General features: G+C 35.5%; 1 protein-coding gene across 1 annotated transcript in view; it reads left to right on the top strand.

Moving 5' to 3' along the window:
- Positions 1–2,369: 2,369 nt before the first annotated feature.
- ARAP2 (ArfGAP with RhoGAP domain, ankyrin repeat and PH domain 2) overlaps positions 2,370–24,048 on the top strand; it is a gene marked incomplete at both ends in the record, with an annotated part of 211,369 nt that continues 189,690 nt past the window's right edge. The window contains 5 exons of the mRNA XM_080913098.1: positions 2,370–3,259; positions 15,157–15,215; positions 16,237–16,313; positions 17,170–17,261; positions 18,956–19,303. Of these exons, the coding sequence (XP_080769224.1) occupies positions 2,370–3,259; positions 15,157–15,215; positions 16,237–16,313; positions 17,170–17,261; positions 18,956–19,303 (1,466 nt within the window). The remainder of the gene's footprint in view (positions 3,260–15,156; positions 15,216–16,236; positions 16,314–17,169; positions 17,262–18,955; positions 19,304–24,048) is intronic.

Raw genomic sequence — 24,048 nt, forward strand, 5'->3', positions numbered from 1 at the left:
GTGTACTTGGTGACACAACATTGGGCTTGGAGAATTCTTCTGGATCTCAGATTTGAATGATTGAAGGAGGGTTATGTATACCACTTATAGAAAAATATGAAATTTTCTTGAAGTGTTTGTTATGCTAAAATGTTTTTTTTTGTGCTAATAGTTTTTCTGTGAGAGCTGGTAACCATGACTGTGGCATTTGAAATTTATTTTACCCCAAAGTATAGTTCTTCTGATGCTTTTAAATTACTCACCAGTACATTGTGCTTACAATTCATACTGAGCCAGATTCTATACTCATTTGTTGTATACATTTTTAATTCCAGCTATATATGCAATCCATTACAAAGTAAAGTGGTTTGTATTTGGTAGTATGAGTTACCATCCTCTCCTGCACCTTCGCTGACACAGGCATTTCCTGCTTTTGGTTCCTGTGTTTTAATTTCTCTGCTTCTGTAGTAAGGAAGGCCTGAACAAAGATGGATGGTCTCCTCTGAAGCTCTCCCTGTTTGTCAGTGTTTGCTGATTTTTTTCTTTTTTAAATATTTAAGGAAATTTCTTATGTTCCCTTGTACATGCTGAGTCTATGCAGTGTCCTTTGGAGGGCAATAGCAGATTTAACTTCCAGAAAGACACTGCAGAAAGGAAATAACTTAGGGGGCTTTCCTTTGTTTGTTTACAACATGTTATAACTTCTATATGGTTATTCTTTTCTGTGAAGCATAAGGTATAGAAATATACAGAGACTCGACCCAGCTATGTATTTTGCACTGAGATAAATTAGTTTTTTGAAAAGCCTATGATTCTAGGGCTTGTGGCATACACCTATAATGTCAAGCTATTCTAGGATGTTTGGAGGTTCACAGAATTGGGCTACAGAAGTAGTTCAAAGCCAGCTCAGTCAACATAGTGACATCATCTCCAGCTTTATTAAAAGGTGGAATGGGCCAGGACCATAGTTCTATTATAGAGCACTCACATAGCATAATTGGGGTCTTTGGTTCAATCTATACTACTGAAAAATACACATAAGAAAATACAAGTATGAATAAAAAACCAAAGCAAAAAGTTTTGGGAGAAAATGGAACCTGCTATTATACTCTGCTAGGAACATATTGAAGGAAAACATGGACCTTTAAACTTTACATTTCATCTTCTTCTTATTGGTTTTTGTGTACTTAGAAATTACCTAATTATTATCCAGTAGGTGGGTGCTATCTTACACATTATTGACTGCTAAGACATAATGCTACCCACTCTTTTGAAAAGTAAGGAACAGTGGGGTCTGCCTGCCTCTTAAGGGAAGTTGTAGTGGAAGTTTTTTCTTTTCTTTTTTCTTTTCTTGTTTTTTTTTCCTTACCACTTTATTTTAAAAAAAAGAGGGATGCATTTACATATTTTTAAAGGTATTTTGGCATAACATTTTATGGAAGTTGTTTCTATAACTCAGCTGTTAAGAAAATTTACCAGCTACTTAGCCATCGAGAGAATAATCTGTCAGTGTCTTTGGGAGCTCTTGTTTAATACACCCATTTTATGAATATTTAATATTAATTCTAAGTCTTGTATCTGACTGGATGCTTACTATTTGACTAGAAGGTACTCCTTTGGAAGTTACCTAGTAACACCTGGAATTCTAATTAACATTTTCAGATATTATATTGCCCTTTATGAAGAATATTAATCAGGTCTTTATGTTGCCCAGCTGTGTTATTCTATTTTTGAATGTTTTTACATTTTTTTCTTGGTGACTATAGAATTTCCACAAAGGCTTTGAGAACAGTCTTTATTATTTTCCTTTGTTTTTATCAGCTAATGATATAAATTAATTTTGTCACATGTATACATTTATGAGACTAGTTTAATTTTGGTATTATGATGACATTTCAGCTCTGCAACTTTGTGTCAAGCCTGGAAATTGACTTTTAAGGCCACAAACAGTCTCATCTCAGCAGGTGGCAATTGTTGCCTTATTTCTGTCTTGTTTTCCAGTAGTAAGTTTAACATAAAACCAGGCTTTGCTAATTGAAACCTAGGCTGGAGATTAGGTCTGGGAGTAAAATCATTGCTTAGCATATCTGAAGATTTTGGGTTGATTCCCAGCAACACTATGTATATAGTTTATATATACTATGTGTGTTGTGTGTGTGTATGTATGTATATATATATATAGTATATAGTTTATTTATGTATATATTTATATTTTTTATAATGAAAATATCCTAATTATATTTTCCAGGTTTGAGCACATGAATAGAAAATAGCACTCTAAAAGCTTTTGTAAGAAGTTATAGGGAGAAAAAATAACCCATAAGAAGTACATCCTTGTGTGTGTCTCCTTGTGCAGCTTTCAATACTCAGATAGTAATGAAGCCACCATTATGTCCTCAGTCAGTGAAGTAAATGTGGACATCAGAGATTTCCTGATGAGCATCAATTTGGAGCAGTACCTCTTACATTTCCGTGAATTTGGTTTTTATACTGTGAAGGACTGCACATCAGTAAATGACAGTGTGCTACATCAAATTGGAATATCACCTACAGGACACCGTCGGAGGATACTTAAACAGTTACAAATGATCTTTTCAAAAATGCAAGACATTCCAATATATGCAAATGTTCATAAGACAAAGAATGGCAATACTCAAAAAGAGCAACACAGTGTTCCATCTTCCTGCAGCAGCACCTGTATAGAATTGTCTGATTCTGTTACTGTCCATAGACCTGGCCTGATACCATCAGAGATGGTTACAAGTACCCTTAGTGAAGGAAACTGTGAGCCTCCTAAATCACATGATAAGCTATCTATTTCTTCACATGACCTGCCCTGTCCAGAAGAGATACACCAGAATGTGGATTCTTCTCAAGATTCTTTATGTGGTCATGTAAATATTAAAACAGATTCTTTGATTACCAAGAAAGCTGTGGAGTATACAGCTGGAGAAGAACAAACAGAAAAAGTCAACTTAATATCAGAAGAGTCCAGCAAGGCACTTAGCTCAAACACTGAATGTCTTCCTTCTGTAGACTATCCAATATCAGAAACATGTTCTGGAACTGGTACTAATGGTGTGTTAGAAAACTTTCTACCATCCCCGTTCTTTCAATTTCAAGGAGAGATGGTTGTGAATGAACTGTATGTTCCGTCCTCACCAGTCCACAGCCCCATGAGAAGCCGGAGCAAGTTGGTTTCAAGACCTTCTCGATCATTTCTATTGAGACATCGACCTGTACCAGAGATCCCAGGATCAACAAAATCAGTTTCAGGGAGGTAAGCATTGGAACAGAAACTGTGTATTCAATATGGGAGACTTGATTAATTTTTAGCAACAGTGTTTTCAGCGTTCCTTTCTAAGACTGCCCTCTGGACATTCTATTAGTATACCAGCTTTTTCATTGTTCTTCTTTCAGACATTTTATCTCCCTTTGTTCTTTGTACTGCATGTAACTCCCCAGACTCTGTTTCCAGTTCACACTTAGCTACCAGGGACTGTAGCCTTCCCCTCTTTCATTGGGGGAACATCCCTTTGTTCCCTCTGGATATTTCTTCCTTTATCCTCCCTCCTCTTCTGGTTTTGTCTTCCATTAGACTAGATCATCTGTTTGAGTTGCTGACTCTATCTCCTTCATTATTTACTCTTGGGCAGGGAATGTACTTTTAATGCCAGTTTCTCATTGCCTGGCACAGTGCTTGGCACCAATTAATAATTCAACACAAATCTGTTGATCTTGGAAGTAGTTGCTCTGGGAGGGAGGATATAAAAAAGGAAAAGCTTTGCAGTCTAGTACAGAAGACAAGTGTAGAAAGTTAAAAGTAATAATTAACAAGTAAAACGGTCATGGAAGTACAGTAAGGAGCCATGTTCAAGAACTCCAGAATCCCAGAACCCAGTGAGAGGGACCCTATTAAATACAGTTGGGTTGCAGGTTTTCTCAAGTAGTCAGATAATTTCAAAGAAGCTGAGTTAAAGCAGAGAGAATCTTTCACCATTTGTCAGTTCTACCTTAAATAGTTTGAGTTTTCTCCAGGGATGGGTGGGGTATGGCCTACTGATTGCTGTATTTGGTTCTGCTGGGAAGTGAGGTGTGGTTCAGGTTTGATGGCTTACAGTGGAGTTTTTCAGACTTTCTGCTCACCCTGTATGCTGACACCTGCAAAGACATCTTTCCAGCCCTAATCTGTGGCTGATACTGAGTCTTTTGCCTTGTGGGATCCTTGGCAATTGAAATTGTATTTGCAAGAGAAGAGCTAACAAGACATCTCTGTAAAGTGTAACAAGTTATGACCTGGTTGAATTTAAGTGTTTCTAATATATTAGAACATAGGGTCTTTGAGGGGAGAGACCATAATTTCTGTTTGCCCTTGTTAAGTCTGGGAAAAACTGAGTAAAAACAAAAGAAAAACAAAACAGAAAACAAAACAAAACAAAAAACCCACTAGGCTTAAGTCAGATGGCTTTTTTGCATGTTTTAAAGATATTGATGCTCACATGTAGCTGCACAGGGTCTGCGGCATGGCCCTTTCATCTTGTGAGAGTCCTAACAGGGTTTTAGAATTATACAGATTAGAATTAGAATTAGAGGAGAACGTATCTTAAACACGTACTATCATTACTAGTGAAGAGACTGTCATAGGGAAGAAAAGCATAAGGAACAGTGAGAATACCCACACTTGTAGAATAGGGCAAAAGGTAGCCACCTGTGAAAAGGAAACTGATTCTGTGTACAGTGGAAACAAAAGCTAAGGTTCTTTTCTTACAAAGTATGCACAATTTACTCTGGGTCTAGTGGCATCTCCATGTCTGTCCTTGATGATAAGGATGCTATTCCTTTTACTAAGGAGCTTCATCTTCTGCTTTAAAGAAATAATGCCAAGGTTAGAGCAGTGTCCTCCCACCTGCTGTTTTTAAACACTCAAATGAAGTTTCTTTATTTTAAAACATTCCAAATGCCAGAGTGGTTTAGTTTTGACTGCTTTGGGTAGAATCTCTGTATTACATGAAAGCCTGTTGTTATTAAAACTGAGAACTTTGTGGAAATGTAGAAGTAACATAATATGAAGATGAGTTATAAACTAATGCCTGTGCAGTGCTCATAGTGTGGTTTTTAGACTTGGCCACTGAACCCTTTCTTTTCTTCTATTGTGACATAAAGAGAAATATACACATATATTAGGAATGGGGGAAGCTGAGAGTGTAGTGAAAGTGATGGTGTTTACCTAGCATGCAGGAAGCCCTGGATTAGGTGAACCTCAGCAATAAAAAAAATCAGGTGTGGGAGTGTAAGCCTGTTATCTGAGGTCTAAGGAGGTACTCAGATCTTAAAAGAAACAACCAAATGAAAATATTTCTCAAAGCCACTGTCTCTTTTTTTTTTTTTTTTTGTGGTCCTCTTTGTTACATTATTTACGCAGTTTCACAGTACTTTAATATGACCATTCAAAAACAGCTGCAGATTACAGAATTAAAGCTTTTCTTTGGTCAGATGATAATAATATCTGTAAAAGATATTTCATACATTTTTTGGTGCCTGATAACAATAGTTTTTCATCTCCTCCCTCTGTCCTCTCCCCTACCTTATCAGATACTATTGATATTCTAGTTCAAACTTTCTCTTCTTGCCTCAATTTGTTTCTGAATTCGCACCTGTTCCTTTTCTTTGGAGAGCAGGTCTAGTGTGGTGGGGAGGGCAGTGGATGTCACACTGGTTCCCTTCATTTCTGTCTCTGCTTTGACTTGATGCTGTTCTTTTGGAGGCCAGCGCAGAGATTCTGAAGGACCTCTTTCTGTTTTTCCTTAGGAATTCTGGGAGTGTGCCTTGATCTTATGCAGGATAGCCCTGAGAAAGAACTATGTCTTAGACCCACTAAACAAAATATGTTCCTTTTTCTTTCCTGTGGTTTAATGGTTTTTTTTTTTTTTTTACATAGTTCATGCTACTCTTCAGTACTTAGTACATCTTACAGATCCTCTCTTTTGGATAAAACACCCTCTAAGCATTTAAAGAAGAGGAAAATGAGGATCTGGGAGTCATGGGAAGGGAGCTGTGTCTAGCTGTGCAGTGATAGAGATCTGTTTGCCCCAAAGAGGATAAAATCTGTACTTCCATCTCCACCCCATTTTGAATTTCTTAAAAACATTGGGTCTGGCATGGTGGTTCATATCCATATTTCCAGCTCTCTGGAACAGAGGTAAAACAATTTCACGTTCTAAGCCAGCCTGAGCTATGTAGTGAGATTCTGTCTTAGATAAGGAAAATAACTTGAACTTCTTTCCAGTGTGAAAGAATAGTTCATATACTTTAATAGCAAAATGAACAGAAAGTAAAAAAGACAGTAATAGGCAGCTACTGAATTGAATAAAGAATTGTATAAGTTCATTTGTTTTTGAAGGAAAGTTAAAGTTTGAGAAAATGTTTTAATCAAGATTTACATATGATTTGGGGAAGTGAGAGTTCCCTGGGAAGAGGTGATATGTGGATACAGGTATATGCAGCTCTTCACATACACCTAAATGTAACTATGCAGGCATTTCAAGAGAAATAATTCAGACAGCCCATCAATGGTGTGGGCTAGCTTTCATTATGTGGTTTGAACTAATGCTGTGCCTGTGTGTGTGTGTGTGTGTGTGTGTGTGTGTTGTTGTTGTTGTTGTTGTTTCATTGGTGCTGAGGGCTGAGCATAGTAGGGATTCTTACATGCTAGGCAAATGCACAAGCAGAGAACCATTATTTATTTTTAATTTTTTTTGAGACAAATACTTATCCATTTGCCCCACCTAGCTTTGCATTTACTCTATAGCCCAGGATTCCTTGAATTTACAGTGTGTTAGCCTCCCGAGAAGCTGATGTAACAAGCCTGTGCCAAACTAGCAGGTGTGGTTGATAAACAAACCATAATATAGGAGGTAAGTATTGGTAAGGTGAGGAGGAGAAGAGGAATTGGGGAGTTCCTGGAATGGGTCCTGATCTTCCCAGAATAGGGTTACTGCAATACAGCCCTGTAATTGTGTTAGCCTTCAGCCTCATTTGGTGTGTGCTTTACACTTGATCCACCCCATGCCTATCTAGATTTATGGTACTTCATTTTCCTACTCAGAGATTTTCATATTAGGGAAATAGAAAAGGGAAAGAGATCCATTTTCCTTAAGTACTCCAGCTGACCTTGGGCTTTTGACCCTGCTGTGCATAGAAAAGAAGTCAGCCTGGTTTGGAGGTATCAGACCTGATATAGAGGTATCAGAGGCACTGCCACTGATACTAAGGTTATGGTGGGCTATAGATATTGCAGTAGTATCTTTCTAGCATTGAGCTGTTGAAGTCTGGAGAATATATTTTAGGAGGTTAAAGTTCACATTTACTGTAAAGCAGAGCAGTGCTAAGTAAGGAGTCCTAAAGTCAGGTTTTGTTCTTCTTGCATGCTTTTTTCACAACACATTACTTCAGAATTATTTTCCTTTGTTTCAGTAGTGGAAACAAGAATACAACTTGTAAGAATTACTTCTCTCTTTCCCCCATGTGGGTTCTGTAGATCAAACTCTGGTCCTAAGGCTTGGCCACTGAGCTATCCACTTTCCTTTTTTTGTTACCCCTAAGGAGAATACATTAAGACAAAAACCTGACAATTACTTCAAGATCTGAAAATTTCTGAGTTGAACAAGTAACTAAAAATTGAAATAATAAATTTATTGTTAGAGGGTGCCTTAGTTAGGGTTTCCATTGCTCTGAAAAGACACCATGACTAAGGCAACTTTTATAAAGGACAATGTTTAATTTGGGCTGGCTTACAGGTTCAGAGTTTTAGTCCATTATCATCAAGGCAGGAACATGGTAGCTTCTAGGCAGGAATGGCAGGCACTAGAGGAGCTGAGAGTTCTGCATCTTGATCTGACCATAGCCAGGAGAAAGACTATATTTGGCCAAATAGTATTTAAATGTAGTTTGTAAGGGAGATCTTTGATATAAGTCTTCATATCAGTGCTTTTCTTGGCAGTTTTAGTGATTAAGTATTTTGTGGATAAGGAGACTGGAAAGATGGTTCAGTAGCTAAGAGCATATGCTGAGCAAACATTCGGACCTGCATTCAAATCCCAAGTACCCATATATAAGCTAAGCATGGATTCATAGGCCTATAACCCCAGCTTAGATAGGTGGAACCCATGAGCTTGTTGGTCAGTTGGTTAGCCTAACTGAAATGGGAACTTGCAGTATAGAGTGAGATTATTTCAGTCAATGAAGCAGATAGCATTTATGTCCTTTGTCCTCTACCTGTGCATCCTGAGTATGAACACCTGCACATTAATGTACAATGCATTATATACACACAGGCATGAACATGCATGAAACCACACATAAGCACACACACATACCACACACACTACACATACCACAATGTGAAAATAACTTATATAGGTGTATTGAATATTCACTTGATTAAGTTATTTTTTCCTTTTATATCCAAAACTTTCAATGTAGACAAAATTAAAGCTGTAAAATAGCATCACCCAAATACTTTATAAAGTTGAACAAAACTTTATAATGGTAGCAACATACCATACAGATAAAAAACTAATGTCTTTTCATAGTAGAGTCAAAGTTTAGTTGATTAAGAAATTAACATGTCAATTTGCTTGGCTCTTCCTGCCATGTCTGAAGTTACCTGTACTTCAAAGTCTGTGTTCATTATTCTCTGTATGATTTTTGGCTTTTGCCACAGATGCAGTAGGTTGGCCATAGAAGACAACTTTTGTTTGGGGAAAGGGTCTTCTGTATAGCATTGTCTGGCCTGGGATTCCTAATACGCCTGCTAAAGCTTCCTGAAGTCTGGACATTTCATGCTACAACCACTCCTGACTCTTGGAGATGTTTGAACATTGTATTCTTCTATATCATGGTGTCCCAGTATCAAAATGAAGACCTTAGCATGGTGTGTGTTTGTGTATATGTGTGTGTATTTTGCTATATTCAAATACAATTTATTCCACTAGTACATTATTGAAATGTTGTCACTATTATTACAAATGAAGAGAGTTCCTCTTAAAAACTTTCTGAAACAAACACACATCTTAGATTTACTGAAAGGACAAAAAATTGTCTTTTCCTACTAAATGTAGTGACACTTGACTCACCCCTGGTCCTCTGAGCTCTGACATAATTAAACACAGTGATAGATGAACTCTTAAAGTATCTTTTTAAATTGACTTTTTTTTCATCTCAGGAAATAGTTGAGAGGGAAGATCGCCAGTCAGTGGGACCAAGAAAAGAGCTTATCATTGAGAACTGGTGTAAAAGTCCCTATAGCTGACTCTACACATGAGTCCTTATTGCATATTTTTTAAATAAATTATCATACTATGTAGAAAAGAGGTAAACATGTTAGGATTGGGCTTACTCCCAAGTTTTTCCAAACTGTAATACAGTTGTCTTTTATGTATTTTATAATTTTTTTATTGAGTAGATAACTAGAGGAACTAAGTAGAGCCAGGCTTAAGTCCAGCAGCTCTGATAAGAATGAGTCATTACTTGGTGAGTGGAAATCCAAGAAACACATAGAAATAAAAGGGTGAAGGAAGAGTCATTACTTTTGCAAGTCAGATGACCACTGGGGATAACTCCCAAAGAGCCATCCCTTTGAACAAGGAAATCAAAAGGCTTTTGTTACAGTGATCTTAAGTTCTTAGTCTCTAGATGGAAAACATTTAGTAGAGAGACACCAAGAGTAAAGCCAAAGGTTACTTAGCAAAGTAAGCAAGCACTCCAGAGTGGTACTGAGGCTTTCTCAGAAAAGGGCTATGAGCCAAGAAGCTTCTATGTTGGGGATTTAACAAATTATTATGAACATTTTTAAAGTTGGTGGTGTATTGGTGGAATAAACTGACCTTGTTTTTTCTCATCTGAAATCATGGTAGACCTGATTTTTCCTTTATGGTGTTTCACCCTATAATCCCCTAGAAAAGCCCAATAAGGTGGTGAGGATGGTGGTGTTGATGTTACAATGAAGGCTGGTACAGATGCCACATTAGCACATATGCACAGGCAAATGGCCTGGTGATTTAATGTCTAATTTATCGGGAGCAACCTGCTGTCAGCCTCAAGGACAATTAACCACAAAGGACTGTTCCTGACTACCAGGAGAGGAGACAGCTGCCTGGATAGGACCTATGGCTTTGTGAATTACTTCATATTTCACTTCCTTTCCTCATATTTCACTGCTGATGGTCCAAAGTTGATCTTATGAGAGGTGGTTATGACATTCTTGTGATCCAAGCTGTTTTGGAATTTTGTTATGTTTTCATATATATATTTAGTATTTTCTTCAAAATATATTTTTAAGTTTTTAATGTTAGCCTACAAAGCAATGAAATTCCTTATGATATCTTTAGATATTTCATACTTTGTTCTCATCTCTTTATCTCCCTCCCACCTCAATGCCTTCTCCTTCACCTCTTCTCCAACTCCAGCAGGTTGTCTTTATATCTTTAGTTCTTTTTCAAAAGACTTAGGTTACTTTTAAGTGTGTGTGTGTTTGTGTGTGTGTGTGTGTGTGTGTGTGTGTGTGTGTGTTGGTGTTTGTGTATGAATGTTGGTGTCCTCAGAGACCAGAAGAGAATGTTGGATTTTGGGAGGTAGAGGTAGTTATGAACCATGTGACTGGGTACTGGAAACTGAACTCTGGACACCTGAAAATGCAGTAAGTGCTTTTACCCACAGGGCCCTCTCTCCAGTCCTTTTCTGTTGTCACATCACATATACTCCATTATTCTATTTACCCTCTAAATATACAAAACAACCTGCTCAGATTACTTGCTTGTGTATATTTTCTAGAATGACCAACTGTCACAGGTTAACCAACTGGAATGCTCTTCTCTGCAGAAGATGTTCTGCTCCCCTCTCTGCTTATTTTCTGTAGTAGTTTGTGTAGAGTTCAGGCCCCCTTGAGCATTCCTCCTTCTACATTAGCATGCTTATTGTTGTCTTCTTTGTTCAGATCATCTTTGGGCAGCCATGGTCTTAAGACTTGGTGGGTGTATTTTTTTTTTTTTTTTTTGAGATATCTATGAGACACACTTTCATAGAAGACTTCCTGTTCCTCTGGCCCTTTCGGTCTTTATATCTCTTTCTATTTTTATAATTTATCTTAAATGATTCACTTTATATCCCAACAGAAGCCCTCTTCCTCCTCTCTTCCCAGTCCTGCCCTTATAAATTTTTCCCCATCCCTTCTCCTCAGAGGGAATAAGCTTGTTGTAGGAGCCACTCCAGTGTGGAGCCAAGCTGGGCACCCAGATACTATAATAGGATTCACAAACTGTTCCCTCTACATCGTTTCCTTCCCAGGCGATTTCCACTCTGCCCACCCTGGTTGCTTCTGTCCTGGGTGTCCATGACCACCCCAGTGTGTTCTTTTCACCCACTTTCTCTTGGAATGTTGTTGTCAAGCCTTGCACACACACATTCCCAACTTCATGGTGGGCTTTGTGCACCCAGCCACTACATCCTCTTTGAACTTAATTTCGTTGCCACATCAGTGAGCACACCAAAATACTCTACTTCAATTTGCCCACCTAGATAAGTCACATGATTCTGTATAATTTCAACCTTTTTAAAATATTCATAACAACCTTATCCATAAAGAGATGCGCTGAGAAAAATATCCACATCTGCTTCCATGTTGTCCCCTTCTTGAATCTCCTGCTTTTTCCTCCTCCTCTCTTCATCCTAGACTTTTCCTCACCTACCTTTCCTTTTCATCCAATGATAGGCTTGACACACCTTGTTGCATAATGACATCATCCTATAGAAGCTTCATTGGGTACCACCCTGCCCTTGACCCTTGGACATCTAATCTTAGCAGAACTAAGCACCTCCTCTCCATTGAAGCCTAGTTAGGAAGAGCAAGTAGGTTAGGGAATCCAGGGCAGGCAACACAGTCATAAACAGTTCTTGCTACAAATGTTAGATGATAAATATGGAAACCAAGCTTTATATCTGCTACAAATGTCGGGAGCACAAAGGTCCAGCCCCTTCATGCTCTTTGTTTGGCGGTTCAATCTCTGTGAGCTCCTTGAGTGCAGGTCTGTGACTCTGTGAGTCTTCCTGTGGTGTCCTTGATTATCTCAGGTTTTCTCAATCCTATCTCCTACTCTTCCATAAGAGTCCCTGAGCTTGGTGAGGAGCATCTCTGGGACTAGCTCAGACTTGGGATTGGGCAGGCTATGGGGAGTTTCTTCTTTCTTTGAATGCTCACATAGATACAACTTCTGGTATCTTGAAAGCTAGTCCTCAGAGAGGAGGCTTTTAGGCTAGATCAATACAGGTCCTCCAGGCCATGTATCAAAGTACATAGTATCTTCAGCATAGGGACTCACCCTTTACTTATGACAGACAACCAAGGATAATAGGAGTCTCTTTGTCAGCCATGACCAATAACTTAAAAGAGGACTTCTCATGTCTGGTGATGGTCTTTTCATTAGTCTTTGGCTCTTGTGAACACATTGTCAGCAAAGATACAAAAGTTTCATTTAAACTATATATGTATATTTTATTTACATACCAACTTATGCTTTTCATAGATATTTTTAGATATTTTAGGTAATTCGTTGCATGATTCTTTCACTTTCTCAGAATTCTCGCTGTTATTTTACTCTCTTCCTTCTTCTGTATTTATCTCCTTCTCAATTTAGAGGCGTCCACCTTTCTCATTTTATCTCTCTGAACACTTGTACCTTGCTATTCCTTCTCTCTATTGCTCCTCTGCCCTCCCACATCTACAATTGCCCTGTTTTCTGGAGGTCTTCAAACTTATATACTTACATCTAGATATTTGGAGATAGGAACCTCAGATGAGAAAAAACACGCATGAAATGTTATTTTTTCCCCCTGGGTCTCAGTTACCATGCTCAGTATAATATTTTATAGTCCCATTTCTTTACCTACAAAATCCATGACTTTTCTTTTTATCCCAGCAAATGGTAAGAATTGCTGTATATTTGAATCAAATAAATGAGCCATAGATTTTTGGGACTATGTGCCAATTTTCTATTTCATTCCTCTGCCATAGGTCACGTACTTAATTTTCGGCTTGCTGATTGGATTAGTGTAGTTTTAGACTAGATATTGAAATGATAGAGCATTTGTCTTCCAATCCTGTTGTTCTTTGAAAGTGCATGTTGACCATTCAAGCTCATTCTCACATGTACACATTCAAGTAATCTTAGTAACATCTATTTTTGAATTCCATTGAAAGAGTATTTTTTAAAGAATTTATCCATATATATTGATATAGGGAGAATTGGGATTTTAATACTATTGAATCTTTCAGTTTATGAAGGTATTATATCTATTTAAGACTAATTTTTTTATCAGTAGTCTTTGAGTTTTTACTTTCTAGGATTTGTTCAGTTTTTTTAAATAGGGTTATTCATGTTTTTATGTAATATTATAAGAAGATTGAATTTTGAATGTTAGTTTCCCAGTTGTTCATTGCTAGTATGTAGAACTATCAGAGTTATTAATATTTAATATTTTTCCTGAGAATTTTGTATACTGAATAGTTTGAGAAGAACATGAGCTAGCACCTGCCTATTATACCCAGTTTTAGAAGGTCAGAATAAGAGCATCAGACCCTGAGTTAAAGAATGAATTTAAGCTTGACTCAAACTATAATAAAATGTACTGTAATGTAATATAATATGATATAATACAACCCTGCCTTGAAACGTTAGCAACTAAACTGAAAATGAGAAGCAGATCTCCCCTTTCCTTCAGAGGAAACACCTAGTCCGTAGTTCCAGATTTTAGTGGACCTCTCTCATAAAAACCCTTTCTAGGTTAAGGAGTCTTTCTTTTAGGTTTTGACAGTTTTTTAATAATATATGTATGTATATGTTTTGTTAGTTGAGTTTGTCAATATATTGTCAAATTTTTATTACATTATTTTCCACACTGTCAAAGAAACATTAATTTTTTAGGTATAGATTTTACTTGCATGTATATATGTGTATATATACTGGCAGATGTGACTTACTAATATTTTATATTTATGTCTTGACCAATATTTATATATTTTTGATTAATTACTTATCATTGTATATTGGATTAGCAAGATAAATTGAAATGTATTTCTCAATATATGTTTTAGAGTTGATATTTCTTTAATATTTAGGCATAAAGGTTCTGCGAGTGGGCGATTCATTACTCAGTTAAACATTTTCTGTAGAGATGGAAGTAGTAAGTTTTACTTAATTTTCTCAGAGGTAATCATTTGAATTTACCAGGGCTTTGAGCATAGTAAATCTTTTCTTATTAATATATCTCTCTAATTTTCTTGGGTTTTGTATTGATGTCCTTTCTTTTCACTTCTGATACTTTTCATTTTTATCTTCTATTGACTATATTTAATTTCATTGAAATTTATGTTTTATTGATCCTATAAAAGCTTGGTAACAGCAAGATTTAGATTTTTGTCATCATTTTATTTTACTGATTTCTGCTCTTTTGTTATTTCTTGGCCTTTAACTACTTGGGCATATATTCATCAAAGAGAAATTAAATGTGCCTTGATCCTTTTTTAAAGATACACTGAGCTCACAACTCTAAAGGGTTCAGTAATGTAACACTAGGTATCACTAAGCTCACACATAGCAGTAAATACTTCATATTTTTTTGTACATTGTCTGCCTATGTCAGCTGTTTTCATATTATGTTCTCATTGTACACATGCTATATCTGCTACCCAATGTATGACATTTGGAGAAGTATTTTAATACTGTGTTCTGGAAACATATTTTTGATAAAATATGATAAAGTTAATGTCAAAATAGCTATGTAAATACATCTATTAAATTAGTTTTTTTCTGACATATGATAACAGTTTTCAAATCAACAGTGTTCAAATGCATATGAACATCAGACACATACTTTTTATAAATTTTGAGTATTGCAGGGAAGGAATTTAAATGACTTAAAATGTCTGCTGAAATCTCTCCCTTGAATGCTAATTCAAAGATGAGTTGGTAGATTATGTCATTTATCTATAATTCAAGTTAAATCTACATGTGGGTATTGATGTTTATATTTAAATTGCAAGTCTTAGATGGATGTAGAGCTCTACTGTATATCCTGTATTCAAGATAGAATGATGAATGACCCAATTTTCCATCTTCCTTTAAGCTATTTTCGTGACAGAAGAAGTATTACTACCTCAGCTGGAAAATCTTTGACACTGAAAAGTGAGTCTCTGCTTTAAAATCTCTGTAAAGTAGTTTATCCTCATGTGATCACCTTAAAATACTACTAAAGTTGGGGTATAGAGGCAGCCTGCCTGAGGAGTAGAGGATACTGTGGTGACTGTCTTTACTTCTATGAAAATAAATGGGCATTGGGACTCCTGGAAATTGTACATGCGTGCAGCAAAGATGTGTTTTAGATACAAACTTATTTATCATTAGTTAAAGGTATTAAGCTAAATTAAATGTTTCATGGTAGTCTGATACATAGACTATTATGTATGAAAAATCATTTTACCTTGGTGAAAAGTTTGACACTCTTGATTTGGTAAATTGATTATTGGTTGGACCATTTTTGCTTGGTGTTTGAAAATGTGATTATACAAACTCTGGAATATTTTTCTTGATTGGTCACTCTACTTTTGGAAAAAGCTTTCCTAGAAGAAATACAAATACTGAGGATTCTTTCCTCTAGATAAATAAAGTTTACCAATATAGGATGTTTCTTGAAATTGTTCCTCTATAGGTGTATTTGTAGGTATGTTAGTAGCCAAGAGTGGTTATATCACATGGGGTCTAAGATTTTAGATGATACCTAGTGTTACGTTACTGAACCCTTTAGAGTTGTTTGCTAAGTGTCAAAAATGAGATCTTTTCTTTTAAAAATATTCCTGGTTTTCTAAACTATCCTAATTAGCACCCTGGCCAATTCCAATATCTGCTATTCAGAGACATTTTTCTTGGTTATATTTCATGTGTGTCTTGGAGACTAGCAAGGCCATATGTAACTGGTTCTCACTTCAGAGTTAGTGATTGTATGTCCAAGTAAGTGCTATATATTAGGAAGACCATGGGCAGAGTTGATTTAGGAGGTAAGAATTAAGCATATCATTCTAGACTCTTGTAGAATAATTTTAAAGCTTGATATTGCTATAAAATAACTAAATAATGCTTTTATTGTTAATTTTTGCACTATTCCACATAATTCATAATTTCCATTTTCATTCTGTAATTCCTTCAAAAGATTCAAATGAGGATAATTCAACTTCCATCTTTCCTTATGGAGAGACATTTCTATTCCAGAGACTAGAAAGTTCCAAGGTTAGTCTCATTCATTTTCCTTTTATGTTTCAATAAGCAGTTATTTGTTCTGTAGCTTATTCATTCACTTTCATTTTCCTGTAAGCTACTACAGTAGTCCTTTCCAATAGCATTTCTAGATGGTAAGACTTTAACTTGTTATGGTCAAGTTATGGTAATCTATATTTTTAGCTATAGTTTATGTAGACACATTTTTAGTTGACCTAAAAAGTATAGGGCAGTGCATTGAAGAGTTTACCGCAATGTCACATACTACATTAAAATAGTCAAAAATTTGTAAAACATATAGTTCCATAGGTTTTAATTGGCCTTATATTTTGAGGCAGACTTCCTAAGTGTGGAAGTTTATATTTGTAGATTTTTGTCATGTTAATAACTCAAGCTTTATTTCTAGTAATTCTTCTCATTTAATATTTTGTTTCTTAGACTTGATAAAAGAGACATGAGAGAAAAATAGATATTAGAAATAGCTAACAATTTAATTCAATGACAAAGCATTTGTCTGTTCTGTACAAAGCCTGGGGTCTGAGTCATTGCCACACTCCATAAGACAACACAGAAACAACTAAAATCCACAACAAAACAAATCACACAGGGAGTTAAGTATGTGGACTTTTATTGTTAGTTAACATTGTATATTCTTAGTTAATATAATGAATTATTTTAAATTAAATACGGAGGACATCAGAAATTGTTTGATGTTTTGCTTTTTGTTGTTTTGAACTGAAAAATTCAAATAACCAGTTAAATTTAATACAAATAAACTCAAATATTGTAGGTGTTTGCAAGTACTATTGTGCCATAAACAATTGCCTAAACCAACAAGCACAACAGTGAATGTATTTATTTTGAACAGAAGCGGTCTATAAAGAATGAATTTTGGGCCCATGAGGACACAATTAAAGAGGAAGCAGCCACTACAAGAAATTCTGTCCTAACCAAGTCAAGGTATGCTGTATATGACTGCTAATGTGTCACTCTTCAAAGTAAAGGGCATACATATGTAGATGTCTTACTCATTGTATAATATAGTTCTACAACAGTCAGCAAATTCAAGGCTTTCCTTTCCTTACAGAACGTTTTCTGAACAGTATTCTTTGCAGTCCCTGAACTGTCATGTATAAATGGAGTAGCAACTTCTAATCTAGGAGCTGAATAGCTTTCTGTAGCAGCATATGTTTGTCTTCTACTGACTGCATCCACCCATCCATCCACCCATCCATCCTCACCTAATGTGGTGAGCATTCAGTGGCTGTGTTCATTCCCTGCTCCCCTAGAAAATCAGTTTGATATTTATTACACCTAGTTTCTCCAGTTCTTGTTAGGTTTTATACAAAGCATCTTAAAAACAGAATAATGTTAAAAAGATTTATACAGATTGAAATGGAGTATCTTTGCCTCCAAATATTTTAACTGCTATGAATTTGCTTAGAAATATACCTTAAAAGGATATTTAACTCTAAAGTTTCTATATTCTAACTACCATAAAATACATGTTATATGCAAAGGAAAGCGAGACAGTGTAAAACCAACTTAGCTTAGAATTGGGAGACTGTAATGTGTCCTTTGTGTCAAAAATTCATATAGAAGAGTATAGGAGTACTTATTTCTTTTGATAACACATAAAATAAATACCCAAACTTGTACTTTATATTTCTCTCAGTTACAGTAGGATTTGCTGTGCTGGATTAGTACTGATACTCATTTTAGTTTCTACCCTAATTTTCCAAAGCTAATATTCATCTAATTTACTTGAGTTAAAAATAAATAATGAATCCTCAGTGATAAGAATCTTTTATGGAAAGAAATGGGAAATAGCTAGGTCACATGAGTCTTTAAGTTATAGATTTTTAGAGCATTGCATCCAGAAAGATGCATCTGACTTGTATTATGTCTTTTTGATAAGCTAAAACCTCTTTGTAATGAGATTCATTTCATATAAAATGCGTGAACTTAATTTGTTGTTTTTGAAATTTGTAGGACTATCCTTAGCTATTATGAGTACATTCCAGTATATATTAGACTAAACTCAGCTTTAAGATTCCGATACTCACTGATCTTTGTTTGTTGGCTAGTTTGTTGGTGTGGTACTTTTCCTCAGCATTTTAACATAGTACTGAGCTTGTTCTCCACCCTAATACTTTAGGGTGGAGCACGGAGTCCCCAAAATAGATTAGTCAGGTAGAGTCCTTGCTTCAGTATGTTTCCTGGAGACTAGAGATTACTAGGACATTTAATTGTGTTCTTTTTGATGTTTAAATTTTGATGAAGAAATGGTTTTTAATACATTGTTACTTGCACTTCCCTGAGGTCAGAATCTGATTAAATTATATGATTTTTTCCAGTGTTCACATATGTCATAGGATATTAGAATGTTTATATTGAATTTTTTTTCCTGGAAAATGTGTGGTTTGTTTGTGTGTGTGTGTGTGTGTGTGTGTGTGTGTGTGTGTGTGTGTGTGTGTGTGTGTGTGTACGTCCTGAAGAAGTTTTTAAAATGAAATTGGGTAATTTAACATTTACCAAAGGATCTTTTGGTTTTAACTTTTTGTGGTTAGTCAGTTTATACATTTTAAAGATTTAACTGACACCTTAAATTAACCATGTCACTTTGAATTTGATTACCATTTTTTCCTCTTTAGCATATATGATAACAGGAAGGAAAAAGCGAGTGAAGAAAAAGTAGAAGACATTTGGATACCCCGTGAGGATAAAAATCTTCCACAGGATTCTGCTTCTGAGTCAGAATACTCAACAGTAGAGGAATGCTTCCAGAGTTTAAGAAGAAAAAATTCCAAAGCATCTAAGTCTAGGACTCAAAAAGCCTTCTACTTGGACCCCTTTAATAGGCACAGTTATCCCTTAAGCTCCACAAGTGGAAATACTGATCCCTCAATCATCTCAAATGCCATCTCTCCCTATGCCTGTTTCTATGGATCTTCTGCAGCTAAAGTGAAATCTGGATGGCTGGACAAACTCTCTCCTCAAGGGTATGGATGCATACATTATATTTACTAAGTAGCCATTTTGATAAAGTCAAGCCTGTTCATTACTAAATCAGCCAGTTTTTTTTTTTTTTTTGTACCCACTGCAACCCCCACAATACTTTTTAAAAAGGGATTTACAGTATGTTTACAAATAATAGGCTCCAAGAACATAAGATATATGAATTCAGCACTGCAATAAGGTTTGGAATAGCAACTTTAGGTTATTATTGGAATTGAATTAAATTTAGGTTGAATTTTTTGGACTCAACCTTCAAGTTACAAGTTCAGCTCCATATTATTACTATTAGTTTTTAACTTAATAATAAAATGTACTTTCTTGGGTCCCACTTCATATCAAAACAAATAACATAGACTGAGTTATCATTCATTAGTTTACCCTGTTTGGATTTTGCTCTTATCATAACAGTGTTTTCTTTGAGAATACAGTGCTTATTGTAGCTAGGGAAACATATATCGTATGGAGAAATCTCTGGGAATAGATGCCATATTTAATTAGACTTTTTTTTTTTCTTTCTACCTTTTTTTGGATGTTATTTTATTTATTTAATTGTAGCTTTTGTTATTTTATCTTTCCTTTTGTTTTTTTTTACACTAACTTATTCCTTTACATTCCAGATGTTGCCCTTCTTCTCTTTTGTCTCTGAAAGAGTGCCTCCTCCTCTCCCATACTAGGCATTCTCTTTCCCTGGTGCCTCAAGTTTCTACAGGATTAGACACATTCTTTCCTATTGAGGCCAGACAAGGCAGTCCTTAGCTAAATAAGTGCTGGACACCTTGGAACAATCCCTATATGCTTTTTAGTTGGTGGTTTAGTCTCTGGGAGCTCCCAGGGGTCCAAGTTAGTTGAGAATGTTGGTCTTCCCAGTGCCATCTCCTTCAGCTCTTTCCAACCATTAGACTGAAGTTGGGGACCTCTGTCTAACTTTATAATTTAAAAATATTTATTAGTACTGTCCTTCAAGAATTACTGCATTATTTGGGGGTAAAATTTCTTATGTTTAAGTAACTAATGTGAGACCTCATGATGTGCTGTTTTTCTCTTATGTTCCCCTGTGACTGTTCTTCAAAGCTTTGGTTTCATCCAAGATAAGGTTAGGACCAAATATTCATCAGAAGCAGATTCACGCATAGTAAGAGTATGAATCATATTTTTTGTAAAAGCAAAGTCAAATATAATTTGAGTATTGGTCCTATAATTACTAACTATAAGAACTATGTGTCCTTTGAGAAATAGATTTTGAACAGAGTGCATATTTAAATATCCAAAAGGGGCCCATATTCATGTATATAAACTCATAAAATAAATCATTAGAAGAAGCATAAGCTGGAGTACTTTTCAGCACCTCATATGTATGAAGTGTAGGTAGTAAGGGAGGCATAGCTGTGATTGCAGAATACAGATGGAAGAGGAAAAGAATTTTTGGTGGATAGCACACTGTCACTAAGGTTTCCTGGGTTGATTCCCAAGGTGTATTACATTTGACAGACTTGATACATTTATGTTCTGGACATATTGAGAAAGCTTGACCATTTTGGCTACCTCTGGGATAATTAGAACATTTTCCATTTTTTCTTTTATCAAAATATTGATTTTCTTTCCCCGTTCCTTGAAAGCTTGCCTATCAGAGAGAAATTGTGATTTTAAATTTATATTTTTCCATTTTTGGAAAAATGATTCAGGTTTTCTTTATAGCTTAAATGTTTTCTCTTGAGTAAAAATATGAATGAATTTAAGAAAGGAAATAAATTTTTTTTCATGACAAACTTTAAAAAATCTCTTGTACATGATGATATTTCGTTGGCTTAAAAGAGATGCTTGTAACTGCCCCAAAAGCCATATAATAGACTCAAAGTAGAATCTGAAACTTGCCTTTTTCATTGCTCTTTGAGGCTGTTTATGTGCTTATTAGTCTTAAAAGGTGACCCTCCTCATTTTTTTTTTAAATCTTTATTTTAAAAAACAAAGATAAAAGAAAAAAAATTTAAACATTTTTGCATAATGTATACAAATACAATTGTGTCAGTGCTTGGCTTTTTTTTCCTTTTGTATTTTATTTTATTTTATTTTTTAACAACTTTATTTTACAAAACAAAGATAAATGTACAGATTTTAAGCATTTTTTGCATAAAATTATATAATACATTATTGTCAGTTCTTTTATTTTTCAGATTTTAAAATAATTTTTACATAAAACTGTATGAATATATTTTTTTAGTCAGTACTTGATTTTTTAAAGGTTTGATAGTATGCATTGAAAACTTAATAGTTACAATGAGCATAAAGTACATGTAAAACAAAATGTAACATGGAAATAGTCAAAGTTTTCTTGTTGTATAGAGATTTTTTTGTTTTGTTTTGTTTTCTTTATTTCTTGGACTTCATACAGTCTGTAAGCTGTTTCTGGGGCAGTGCTAGCCTCTGGGGTTAGCATCCCATTATCAGTGACTGCATATGATGTCTGTTCTTTTGTGACTGGGTTATCTCATTCAGAATGATATTCTCTAGATGCAGCCATTTTCTTAAGAATTTGGTCAAGTCATTGTTTCTGGTGGCTGAGTAGCATTCCATTGTGTAAATGTACCACAATTTTTGAATCCATTCATCTTCTGAAGGGCATCTGGGTTCTTTCCAGCTTCTGGCTATTATAAATAGAGCTGCTATGAACATTGTGGTGCATATATCTTTGTTGTGTACTAAGGTGTGTCTGGGGTATATGCCCAGAAGTGGAATAGCTGGGTCTTCAGATAGTATTATGTCCGATTTTCTGAGATATCGCCAGACTGATTTCCAGAGTGGTTGTATTAGTTTGCAACCCCACCAACAGTGGAGAAGGGTTCCTCTTTCTCCGCAAACTCGCCAGCATCTCTTGTCATCTGAGTTTTGGATATTGGCCAATCTGACTGGTGTGAGGTGGAATCTCAGGGTTGTTTTGATTTGCATTTCCCTGATGGCTAAGGATGTCTAGGACTTCCTCAGATATTTTTCAGCCATTTGATATTCCTCAACTGAGAACGTTTTGTTTAGCTCTGTACCCCACTTTTTAATAGGGTTATTTGATTCTCTGGTGTCTAGCTTTTTGAGTTCCTTGTACACCTTGGATATTAGGCCTCTATCTGATGTGGAGTTGGTAAAAATCTTTTCCCATTCTGTTGGCTGCCATTTTGTTTTCTTGACAATGTCATTAGCCTTACAGAAACTTTGCAATATCATAAGTCCCATTTGTTAATCTTTGACCTTAGAGCTTGAGCCATTGGTGTTTTGTTCAGAAAATTTTCTCCTGTGCTTATATGCTCTAAAGTTTTCCCTACTTTCTCATATAATAGTTTCAATGTATCTGGTTTAATGTGGAGATCTTTGATCCACTTACACTTGAGCTATGTACAAGGAGATAAGAAAGGGTCTATTTTCATTCTTTTGCATGTTGAGTACCAGTTGGACCAGCACCATTTGTTGAATTTTCCCAACCTTTTACTCTGAGATAGTGTCTGTCTTTGTCTCTGAGATGAGTTTCCTGTATGCAGCAAAATGCTGGATTTTGTTTATGTATCATGTCTTACAGCCTATGTCTCTTTATTGGGGAGATGAGTCCATTTATGTTAATAGATATCAAGGAATAGTGGTTTCTGTTTCCTGCTATTTTTGCTTTTGTAGGTTGAGTTGTGTCTGTGTCTCTTTCTTCTTTTCATTTTCTTGCTTAGGAGTTTTCTATTTTTTACTAGGATGTAGTTCCCCTCATTGTATTGGAATTTCCACCTATAATTCATTGTAGTGCTGGGTTTGTGATCAGATATTGTATAAATTTAGATTTGTCTTGAAATATCTTCATCTCTCCATCTATGGTAATTGATAGTTTTGCTGGGTATAGCAGCTTGGGCTCGCACTTGTGCTCTCTTAAGTTGTGCATGATGTCTGTCCAGGCTCTTGTAGCTTTCATAGTCTCTGTTGAGAAATCGGGTGTGATTCTGATTGGCCTGTCTTTATATGTAACCTGATCTTTTTTTTTTTTTTTTTTTTTCACTTTAAGCACATTTAATGCTGCATTATTCCTGAAATTAAACCTAGGCTATCAATCATGGTTGTGATTAATATTAACACATTGCAGATACCACAATATAGGCAAGTTTTAAATTTATATTTTTTTATTAACACCTTTATTTTATAAAACAAAGACAAATGTACAGATTTAAAGCATTTTTTTGCGTAAAATGATACAATACATTTTTGTCAGTACTTTTTTTTCAGATTTTAAAATGATTTTTACATGAATCTATAAGAATAGTCAGTACTTGATCTTTTTTAAAGGTTTGACGGTATGCTTGGAAAACCCAATAGTTACAATGAGCACAAAGTAGATGCAAAACAAAATGTAACATGAAAATAGTCAAAGTTTTCTTGTTGTATAGAGATTTTTTTGTTTTGTTTTGTTTTGTTTTGTTTATTTCTTGGACTTCCTACAGTCTGTGAGTTATTTCTGGGGCAGTGCGAGCCTCTGGGGTTAGCATCCCACTATCAGTGACTGCATGTTATGTCTGTTCCTTTGTGAATGGGTTATCTCATTCAGAATGATATTCTCTAATTGCAGCCATTTTCTTAAGAATTTGGTCAAGTCATTGATTCTGGTGGCTGAGTAGTATTTCATTGTGTATATGTACCACAATTTTTGTATCCATTCATCTTCTGAAGGGCATCTGCGTTCTTTCCAGCTTCTGGCTATTATAAATAAAGC

The sequence above is a fragment of the Micromys minutus genome (genome assembly GCF_963924665.1).
Source record: "Micromys minutus genome assembly, chromosome: 1".
Lineage (NCBI taxonomy): Eukaryota > Metazoa > Chordata > Mammalia > Rodentia > Muridae > Micromys > Micromys minutus.